At 47.0% G+C, this 11,634-nt stretch overlaps 1 protein-coding gene across 1 annotated transcript in view; it reads right to left on the bottom strand.

The window, feature by feature from the left end:
• LOC310875934 (NACHT, LRR and PYD domains-containing protein 3-like) overlaps window positions 1–11,634 on the bottom strand; it is a gene marked incomplete at its 3' end in the record, with an annotated part of 59,121 nt that overhangs the window by 29,768 nt on the left and 17,719 nt on the right. Inside the window, exons 2-6 of the mRNA XM_083789368.1 lie at window positions 7,218–7,494; window positions 6,686–6,751; window positions 5,544–5,609; window positions 1,909–1,980; window positions 1–1,507 (exon numbers count right to left, since the gene is read on the bottom strand). The exon at window positions 1–1,507 is cut by the window's left edge and continues 312 nt beyond it. Coding sequence (XP_083645494.1) covers window positions 1–1,507; window positions 1,909–1,980; window positions 5,544–5,609; window positions 6,686–6,751; window positions 7,218–7,485 — 1,979 coding nt within the window. The 5' untranslated portion in view covers window positions 7,486–7,494. The remainder of the gene's footprint in view (window positions 1,508–1,908; window positions 1,981–5,543; window positions 5,610–6,685; window positions 6,752–7,217; window positions 7,495–11,634) is intronic.

Below are 11,634 nucleotides of genomic sequence, written 5' to 3'. Positions count from 1 at the left end.
TTCTTTGTCTTACCCAGCAGGGCTTGTAACAGACACTGATTGGACTCCAGTGAGAGGCCATGAAGGAAACGCACAAAGAGGTCCAAGTGGCCGTTTTCACTCTTCAGGGCTTTGAGCATGGCTTTCTTCAGGAAACCGTCCAGGGACCTGATCTCTTTTAATTTCAGGAATATCTTCCAGTCCAGGAATGTGTACAATACATTCATCTTCCTCTCTGTGAAACAGTGGAACAGATAAACTGCAGCCAGAAACTCCTGAACGCTCAGATGAACAAAGCAGTAGATGGGCTCTCCCTGGAAGCAATCACTGTCTTTTTTGAAGATCTCTGTGTACTGTGGGGTTTCTTCAACACCAAGACCACATTTTTTCAGGTCTTTTCGGTAGAAGATCAGGTTCCCTGTCTTCAGGTGTTCAAATGCCAGTCTGGCCAGATTCAGAAGAACAGCTCTATCAGCCGGTGTCCCATACTTCTCCCCATCCTTCCATGCCTGAAGAGAGACGAAGCGGCAGTACATCTCAGTCGGGGTCTTGGGCAGCTCACCAGTCTGGTCTGTCTTCAACATGGGCTGCAAAACTGTGACAGTGATCGAACAGAACATTGGGATTTCACACATGATGCGGATGCTCCTTGATTCATTGATGTGTGAGATGACTCTGTTGGCCTGGTTCTCATCACTGAATCTCTTCATGATGTACTCCTTCTTCATGTCATCACTGAACCCTTGCACTTCTGTCACTATGTCGACAAAACAAGAAGGGATCTGTTTGGCTGCTGCAGGGCGTGTGGTTATCCAGATGTGAGCACAGGGTAGCAGTTTTCCTTCTATGAGGTTTACCAGTAAGACTTCCAGTGAGGTGGGATGGGTGAAGTCATCGGGGCAGACACGGGCCGTCTTGAAGGGTAAATTAAATTTGCTTTCATCGAGACCATCGAAGACAAACAGAAGTTTGAAGGGACTTTGGTCGTAATCTTTGATTCCTGACTCCTGCAGCGTTGTGAAGATATAATCGAGAGCCTCTTCCGGGATGAATTTGGTTGTGTGGATGCATTTGTGAATTAGTTGTGACAAACTAAACTCTCCTCCCTGCAGCAAATTTAGATGGCGGAATTGGAACACAAATGTGAGATGTGGAAGTTCATTTTCTTTCTTTGCCCAGTCAGAAACAAACTTGTGTACGAGAAAGGATTTGCCAACTCCTGCGATACCAATGGTCATCACTATTCTGATGTTTTCTCCAGAAGGTGATTTAAAGATTGCACTGAGTCGGATCTCCTGGCCTGCTTTCTTCATCTCCATCTGTATGACCTCATGCTCACTGCTGAACTCTGTGTCCTCCAATTGTATGATTCTGACATGAGTGTAGCATCCTTTAAAATGCTTCTTATCCTCCATTTGGAATGTCCCTTCAGGTACACTCGCAAATGGTTTTACAACTCTTGCTTTAAGACCGTTTTGGTAGATGGAAATACGTAGTTTTACATGTCCTTGTGTGTCCACGAGCAAATCTGGGGAACAAAGTCAATCCTTATATTAATAGAAAGTATTACATGGGTGAGTTTTCTTAACTTGCTGAATAATAATAATAGCCTACATTATAACACTTAAAAAATAGTATAAAATCTATTTTGAATCACTACATGATTACAATGTATCTGCTTTGCTGCTTATTTTTAAAATCAAAGGTGATATAGTGATATATAGGTGACAGTCAGCTCTGTTGCACAAGTTTTTTTTTTTATCACCACTGTAAGTATGCTAGACAGAAGTAAATAGACACTACATTTTGACCAGACGAAAACATATTTAAAATAATATTTCAATCAGAATAACTTTTTATGTAACTAAATACTTTTCCTCTGCACACTGACTGTAGACACTCTGATCTCCTATTGAAATGAATGATTACCTTCCTGTGGAGGCTGTGAGGACGTGGTGAGGGGAGTGCTACCTGAAGACTCTCCAACATCACTGACATCTGCTACGAGAGAGAGAGAGAGAGAGAGAGAGAGAGAGAGAGAGTTGTCTCATTTGGCGGGGTGAATTTGTCTCATTTGGGGGTGTTTGAATTTGTCGGTGCTGTGTGTCTCTATAGTCTATACTGTAGCCTATGTATTGTATTGAAATAGTATTGTATTGAAATACAGTAGATGTGTTATGGTCTGGCTCCCTGCCTGTCCATCTTTCCACTTTGGCCACTCCCCCCCCCCATTGTTTCTACACACACCTGTCTCCAACTGCCTCATCAGCCCAATTGTTCCCCTCTCACTACTCACCTGTGCCAACTTCCCCTAACAAGCCTCCACCTATAAGACTGAACTCATTCTGCTCATTCTTTGCTAGAGTATAACCATTTGTTAGTGTGTTTTCCGGACTCCTGCATTTCAGTACTTCTTTCCCGAGTGTTCCTCAGGTTTGATTCCCTGCGTTGTTTTTGGACTTTGATACATGTTACTCCTTGTTTACCTTTTTGACCTGCCTATGGATGTTATGATTTTTGCCTGCCTGCTTCACTTTATGTAAGCCTTCGCCTGATGTTTCGTCATCATTAAACTCTTGCAAAGTACTCTGCCTGTGTTGCCTGCATTTGGGTTCTACTTTGACACGCACCATAACAGTATACTCTAGCCAAGATGAACCCAGCAGAGCGACAGCTTTTTCAGAGGAGAGTGGCAGAGTTTGATCGGGTGGTTGCTCGCTTCTTGTCTTCTACCCCCGACCATTATGCTAAATTTAAATTTGAGATTTCCACACAGCAGCAGTGGTTCAGTGAAAGGCCTTGGGTGAGTCATTTTGTTCCCCACCTTGATATTGTCAAAGGAAGGCTCAGAGACTTTATGCAGTCTAGTTCTGTTCATGTTGCTTCCCAGCCAGCTCGGCAGTCACTTAGGCTTGGTTTTGTGGCCCTTCAGCCTGCCTGTCATGAGCCCCCTAAGCAGCTACGTTCTAACTCTGTTTCTGTTCATCGGCCTGCTAGCCCCCAATTGATTAGCAACCAGCCTGCTAGCGCCCATCCCCCACCTCCAGCTATTGCCAGCCTCAATCCTGTTGATTCACTGCATGCCCCAAATCCTTTTTATGGCACCCGCCTGGCAGGTGGGGGTCCCCGTAGTTTCAACAAGCGGGGAGGTGCCCCCCTGGGTCGCCTGGGGGGAGGTGCCCCCCTGGGTCGCCTGGCCACCAAGCCAGCCCAGCCAGCCTGTCCTGACAGGGTGGGGAACCGGGGCCATGCCAGTAGAAGGTGTGGTCGTCATGGCTCCCCATACCACCAGGATTCTACACTGCAGTTTTCCAATGAGGATTATACACTGCGGTTTTCCTCTGAGGATTTTACACGGCAGCTCTCCTCCGAGTCTTCGCCGCTGCAGCTCTCCTCCGAGTCTTCGCCGCTGCAGCTCACCTCTGAGGTCTCACCGCTGCAGCTCACCTCTGAGGTCTCACCGCTGCAGCTCACCTCTGAGGTCTCACCGCTGCAGCTCACCTCTGAGGTCTCGCCGCGGCAGCTCACCTCTGAGGTCTCGCCGCTGCAGCTCACCTCTGAGGTCTCGTCGCTGCAGCTCACCGCTGAGGTCTCACCGCTGCAGCTCACCTCTGAGGTCTCACCGCTGCAGCTCACCTCTGAGGTCTCACCGCTGCAGCTCACCTCTGAGGTCTCGCCGCTGCAGCTCACCTCTGAGGTCTCGCCGCTGCAGCTCACCGCTGAGGTCTCGCCGCTGCAGCTCACCTCTGAGGTCTCGCCGCTGCAGCTCACCTCCGAGGCTTCACGGCTGCAGCTCACCTGCTCCGAGGTCTCACCGCTGCAGCTCACCTGCTCCGAGGTCTCACCGCTGCAGCTCACCTGCTCCGAGATCTCACAGCTGCAGCTCACCTGCTCCGAGGTCTCACCGCTGCAGCTCACCTGCTCCGAGGTCTCACCGCTGCAGCTCACCTGCTCCGAGATCTCACAGCTGCAGCTCACCTCGGGGGCTTCTCCGCTGCAGTTCTCCTCCTCTGAGGATCCTACTCTGCAGCTTTCCTCTGAGGATTTTACACTGCAGTTTTCCTCTGAGGATTCAACGCTGCAGTTCTCCTCCGAGGATTCTACGCTGCAGTTCTCCTCCGAGGCTTTGCCGCTGCAGCTCTCCTACGAGGCTTCAACGCTGCAGCTCTCCTCCGAGGCTTCGCCGCTGCAGCTCTCCTCAGAGTCCTCGCCGCTGCAGCTCTCCTCCGAGGCTTCGCCGCTGCAGCACTCCTCCGAGTCTTCGCCGCTGCAGCTCTCCTCCGAGGCTTCGCCGCCGCAGCTCTCCTCCGAGTCTTCGCCGCCGCAGCTCTCCTCAGAGTCTTCGCCGCCGCAGCTCTCCTCAGAGTCTTTGCCGCTGCAGCTCTCCCCTGGGGCCTCGCCACTGCAGCTCTCCCCTGGGGCCTCGCCGCTGCAGCTCTCCCCTGGGGCTTCTCCGCTGCTGCAGCTCTCCTCTGAGGCCTTGCAGCTCTCCTCCGAGGTTTCGACGCTGCAGCTCTCTGAGGACCTCCAGCTTGCTCCCACTGAGGCTCCGCAATTCAGCGCCCCAGTGCCCAGGCTGCCCAGAACTCTGTCTGCAGCCTTGTGTCTAGAGCCGGCAGCATCCCCTGTGGCGTCGCCTCCAGCTGCAGTGACGTTGGTCCAAAGATCTTCATCCTGGGCGGTCCTCCAGACTTCGCCGGCCTCCTGGGTGGCACCGTCTGGTCATTCTCCAGACCCCTCTCCTGTGCAGTCTTGGGGGTCTGAGTGGCCTCCTGATGCCTCCGCTGTCTCACCTCGGCCTCCTGGCCGTCCTCCTGATGACAGCTCCACCCGCTCGTCTTGGCATGCTGGCCGCCCTCCAGACTGTGCCTCCTCTGTCTCGTCTCTACCCCCAGGCCGCCCACCAGATGTCTCCTGCTCACTCCTGGTCCACCCTCCAGGCCGTCCCCCTGAAGTTAAGGTTCACAGACCCCTTTGCTCTGGTGCCATGACAGCCTCCCTCCTCCAGACCCCCTCCACCCACCCTGCTCGTTCTTGGTCAAGGTCGTGGGACGTCTGGAATCCGCCCCTTGAGGGGGGGGTACTGTTATGGTCTGGCTCCCTGCCTGTCCATCTTTCCACTTTGGCCACTCCCCCCCCCCCCATTGTTTCTACACACACCTGTCTCCAACTGCCTCATCAGCCCAATTGTTCCCCTCTCACTACTCACCTGTGCCAACTTCCCCTAACAAGCCTCCACCTATAAGACTGAACTCATTCTGCTCATTCTTTGCTAGAGTATAACCATTTGTTAGTGTGTTTTCCGGACTCCTGCATTTCAGTACTTCTTTCCCGAGTGTTCCTCAGGTTTGATTCCCTGCGTTGTTTTTGGACTTTGATACATGTTACTCCTTGTTTACCTTTTTGACCTGCCTATGGATGTTATGATTTTTGCCTGCCTGCTTCACTTTATGTAAGCCTTCGCCTGATGTTTCGTCATCATTAAACTCTTGCAAAGTACTCTGCCTGTGTTGCCTGCATTTGGGTTCTACTTTGACACGCACCATAACAAGATGGATGTTTACCATCATTTGGTCTCTGAGAGGAAGATGCACTGCTCTCTGAAGTCTCTGGAACATCACTGGTGCAATCTGTAAAGACACAGAGAGAGAGAGAGAGAGAGAGAGAGAGAGATCTGTTGCATGAGAATATATTTTATCGTTTACACTATTTAAAGTCTGTCGTCCTGTCCAGGATTGGCTGTTCTGTGTAAGGAGTGCTGATATGTGAAGATGGTTGGTTCCTGTCGTCCCTGTTTGACTGCATCCAGACAGTAGATCCACGAAGATGCTTTTGGCATCTTCGTGACTCCACTGTGTGGAACCACCCTTTGTGATGCCATCTTGATTGGCATCACAACCCGATTGGTTGTTGTCCCCATGGTGCCTTCCAAACAGGAAGTGATTGAATGTAATAGAGACACACACAGCACCACCACTTCTGGTCCGTTAGAACGGTGTACCGCAGGCCAGCCAGTTGAAATGCAACTGTACTTATAGCCTACTTTTAAAATGATACAAAATGAACTGAAGACTATATTGATTTAAATAAAAATATGTTTCCAAATGTATGGAGTGTCTTTGTCAACATATCTTCAATGTGTTTCACATTTAATTTACAATTGAATGGGTTACCCATTATGTTAACAGAGCAGAGGGGAGACGCATTTCAGTGACACCGCTGTCTTTACGAGGCTACGAGGCTGCGAGTCTATATTTTGAACATGTCATGTGGGCTTATATATGTTTTACGCACCGCGGAGCTCCGACGGTGTGTTTTACCGTTGTTGTATAATTACCTTGGCTGAATGTAATTGGGGAAATAACCCAAGTAAATGGAGGAGTAACTTATCCTGACATTTTCAACTACCTAGTCAATTCTCCAGATTAGTATTAATAATTAGTCTTGCAAGATGCTGTTTGGATATTTTTCCACACAGATAGCCTATAAAACGAAACACAAATGTATTGAAAATGGCAGGTGTGTGACATTAAAACAGAGAAATCAAACATATGGGACAGTACTGTAATAGAAAATATTTCTTTATGACTTATTTTCTAACGGACCAGAAGTGGTGGCACTGTCTCATTTGGGGTCGTGAATTTGTCGGCGTCTCTATGGTCTATGCTGAATGTATTGTATTGAAATACAGTAGATGGATGTTTACCATCATTTGGTCTCTGAGAGGAAGATGCACTGCTCTCTGAAGTCTCTGGAACATCACTGGTGCAATCTGCAGAGAGAGAGAGAGAGAGAGAGAGAGAGAGAGAGAGAGAGAGAGAGAGAGAGAGAGAGAGAGAGAGAGAGAGAGATTGAATGGCAGTATAATTGACGCTTTGAGGCAAGGCTCTTCATCTTGGCGAACTTGTTTGTGTGTGTGTGTGTGTGTGTATGTGGGTGTGTTTGCGTACGCGCGCACACAAACACACACACACACACACACACACATAATTACTGCGTGTAGTAATTAGTAGTAAACCCTTGTTGTAGTCTTGTAGGCTGTTTCAGAGTCTACTGGTCTTCAAGTTTGTCAGTAACTTGTAAACATATATATATATATGCATACACACACACACACACACACACACACACACACACACACACACACACACACACACACACACACACACACACACACACACACACACACACACACACACACACACACACACACACACACACACACCCCATGTATTCACCTTTGGGTCGGTTCAGAAACTTCTCCTGTAGATCAGTCCTTTTGATCTTCTTCAGGACATTCCCCACGATCTGAGTTGCATGAGTAGTGTAGTTCTGCACGATCAGATCCACTGTCTTCATCCTGTCAGCGTGTTCCAGTTGGCATGCTTTGAGCGGCTGGAAGCCTTCAACATGAACAGGAAGCTTCAGATGCCACTTGAACTGCTTAAAGTCATATTCTTCCAGATCGTTGAGAGTTGTCAAGATATGTTCCTTAAGTCCATCCATGGTTTATTCCTGACACAAACAGAAAGTTCTCTTGCGGACACACATAGGCACATACGGAATACATACGGAATAGACACACATTTAAAGAAAAAAAGAAAAGAACAAAGAAAACATTAATGGGGCTGTTATTTTGTACATCTATGTGAGCGTGATTGTCCCGCATTTCAACGACTTTTCATGCGTCCCGCAAATTGAGACGTTGACCCACATTCTGATTGACAGGGTAAGTTTTCATATGTGCGCTTAAAATCTGTCTCACTGTCTGTGAGCAGCGGAGGTTGTCATCACAGAGTGTGTGACACAGGGGGAGGGGGCGGACCATGGGTGTGTGTGTGTGTGTGTGTGTGTGTGTGTGTGTGTGTGTGTGTGTGTGTGTGTGTGTGTGTGTAGGTAGGATTGGCCGTCAATCAAACAGCCGGTCATAGCGTGAGGAAATCAATGCGGCTAGTTAAGTGAACGCCCACCAAAAAAAGAAAAACAACATTACACACCGCACAACAAGTTAGCAGCAGAATTAACGAAAAGTGAAACAAGCAACATGGAGGAGGACAAAAGGGAAGAAACAAAGACGACCGCAAAGAAAAGGAAGTGCAGCTATAACAAAGACTGGGAAACGATTTACCCGCTGGGTGAAGCCAGTGATAGTCTTCTGTAAAAGTAGTTTCTCAGTGACACATGGAGGTGAATATGACGTGAAGCGACACCGACAATGGATGCTTCACGGTGCATGGGCACGTTTGTTTTAAAAACAAAACAAGATTCCAATTAACGCAGATAAGGTAACAGCACAGCATCAGCATCAGTCATATTTTCAGACAGTGATATTGCAAAGAAAATGGCATGTGGACGTAAGGCAGCATCCATAGTTACAGACGTGCGTGCACCTGTCTGTGTAGAGAATTGTTTGAGAGAGTTAATAACACCAGTGGTTCAAGAACTCCAATGTGACAAAACTGCCCACACCCAGAGCTGGGTTTGAAAAGCAAGATACTTGACTTTTATGAGGATAGTGACATCTGATGAGACATCTGCTACCATACACCGACAGATTACAAGCAAGTTAGAAGAAAATGGCCTGCAACTGGACATGATTCCAGCATGCAGTGCTGATAATGCTAGTGTAAACTATGGGGAAAATAATTCAGTGTTCCCGAAGCTAAAGTTAGACAACAGTGGCATCATCAAGGCAAATGGCATGGCTCACATAGTACACAACATCAGCATCAGAGTTTTGTATTCTGTGCAGGCAGCGACTGGGAGCCAATGGAGGGAGCGGAGAAGGGGGGAGACATGTGAGACTTTTGGCTGGTTGAAGACCAAGCGGCATTTTGGATCAGTTGGAGGGGCTTAAGTGCACATGCCGGTAGGCCAGTAAGGAGGGAGTTACAATAGTCAAGTTTTGACAAGACTGTCATCAGCTGGGCTGATCCATGATGCGACATTTCCTGGTGTAATGCGGGGTCGAGCTGAGTAGCTCACACTGTCTGGTGTGGGGGCGGTGGCTTTACAGGCTTCTGCCGGCGTGTGTGTGTAGTTGTCACCGTGTCGCCCACGTGTTGTGCAGCATTACATGAAGAGCGTGATGTGACCGTTACAGGCTTCCTGCACGTTTATAGTAAGTGCAACCTGACGTCGCAATAAGACCTCGTTTTTCCAAGATCTTCCAATTCAGACACATTGTTTTCAAATATTATTTTTTCCAAAATGTCACTGGTCCAGTTGTGGTTTGTTTTAAGCTCTACTCTAAAAAACAGGCATAGAACACTTATGCCAATAGTACAATATCCAAAATCACAGACAATATCCAGTCTAATGATATGGATATAATACTGATGCCCTGCAGACAGGCCTAAAGTAATTACCCTATGTTACCCTATGTTGACCAATGATCATCATTATGATGACATTATGCCCTGTGGAAGCCACTTTCTCTTTCTCATGTGGAATGTGTTTCACTCTGGTCAGTTTACATGACATTCTCCACACTGGCAGGAGAAGGACACTGTTCTTTTGGATTACATTATGTAACGTGGGTAACTACTAACTCACCCATTGAAAACACAGTAACTATAATGGTTACTGTTACGTTACAAGTTACAGCAAAAAGTAGTTTTGTTATGTAAAGTAACTTAAAGTAAGGGCGTTAGTTCCAACACTGCTCCTCATCCTCCTCACTCTCAACTTCTTTGTCTTCTTCAACTGGCCCTGGTGCAGCTAGGTGTGTTGGGAGAGCAGGACGACACCGACAACCCACCAACTCCAAACTACGTCTGAAAGAAACTATGTTTGCTGGACAAACGTATATATATTCAGACATCAGTATACCGATCAGAGTAACCAGTTGGACCAGATGGATAGTTCAGAAGTTCTTATTTATTACTGACATTAATGGCACTGAACATGTTGACGATTGAGATGATGATGAGTGATGATGAGTGATGATGTTTTGAAATTAATGCATCATAATGGAACCAAATGGAACAAAGAACCACAATTCTAGTGGTGCTGCCTCTCCCCACACAGATGTTTGCTCCCTGAGCATTCTGCTGCCTATTTAGGCCCACCCCAGGTGCGCCAATTTGGGAAGATTACTAAATCCCGCCCACTCTTAAGTACACTGATCTTCTCTACACTTTCCCCCTACTCACCGCGTGAGGGGATTTTCTACAACGTCCAAGTGGTGAGGTGTGGTACTCGGTGTGGGGTGGCACACTAGATATGCCAAGTAGTTGGTGCTGAGGCTGTGTTGGCCTAGGCTATCTGCATCTGCAGGGAGAGGGATACATTATTTTTTCTTCATTGTCTTCCACTTGGCAGCACAAGGTTCTTGTCACGCACGCACATGCACACACACACACACACACACACACACACACACACACACACACACACACACACACACACACACACACACACACGCACGCACGCAGACTATTATATTTATATTAAAGCTCTATTAATTTCCCAAAACATGTAAAAATGCATTACATTTAAATTCAAAGCAATTTATTGTTTTACTGTAGGTTAGTATTATAGCTCTGCATCTCAAACAACCCAACTTATATAATTATGTAAGTAAACAAAGGGTCTGCTCTCTGCTGGTTATTGTGGAATTGTTAGATTACTAATAATCATAGGATATAGTATAATTATTATATCTCAAAGGTCAATTTGAGGTTTTGAGTATAGAGGGTTCAAGAGATTAAAATGTAATAGCCTACCGTTCATCAATTAATGTTACCAACATATAAATAGAAAAGAAACAAATAAACAAAACAGAAATTACAGGTCACACTTGTAGTGCTGTCAAACAAGTCTATGTCTAGTTTAATCTGCAACAGTTTTATAATATAATTGCCTATGTATAGTGGGGGTCCCTGCTTGATCTCTCACTCTCAGCTAAGTGGTCCTTGGCTTGACCTGAAAAACATTGAAGACCCTGGCCTGCATGTATTATTAACATTATAAATACATAGCAGATGTACAAGCTCACAACGCGTCTCATCCACGCCCCGCTGTGAGCTTGTGGATCTGCAATTTTAGGCGTGCGACACCGTCTTGCAGCAGAATATAAATAAGTATTCTATCCCAGAGAACAGCAGGGGAAAGCTGGACAGTGGAAAGTTGTAAAGGACTTTAAACGCAAGCAGTACACCCTGCTGTGGCGTTGTTGTTGCAGAAGCTTTCTTTAATTACAAATTGATGATGATCGCAACGCAGATTTGCGTCGGATAATCAGCAAGCACAGCTGTGGAGTGTGGATCAGATTCATTACGAGCAGTCCAGCATGCAGCGCTACAGTGAAAAGTCAACTGATCGACGGACAAAGCTACTCGGACAGCTATTTTATAAAGCTAAAGAGTAAAGGTGGTGCTTCTTGTTTAATGTGTGGGGCTCACTTCTGTTAGTCCCGGGTGCTCTTTATAGTCTGAGTCTGTTTGTTGTCTCAACGTGTCTACTCTGACTGCACCGTCGTACGGTAGCTTCTGTTCACTGACTGTGTGCGCTGCGAGAGACCTTTTATTTCTTCCTTTTCTGATGGTTGCGCTGCGAGAGACCTTTTATTTCTTCCTTTTCTGATGGTACGTTCAATGCGCCTCGGAAACACAGGATAGGGTGAAATTTACCATGAAAAAACGGTGCAACCAC

Source organism: Protomyctophum parallelum, assembly GCF_964188405.1.
Source record: "Protomyctophum parallelum genome assembly, chromosome: 18".
Taxonomy (NCBI): Eukaryota; Metazoa; Chordata; class Actinopteri; order Myctophiformes; family Myctophidae; genus Protomyctophum; species Protomyctophum parallelum.
Note: the sequence above shows the minus strand (reverse complement) of the source record. Positions and strands in the feature narration are given on the sequence as shown.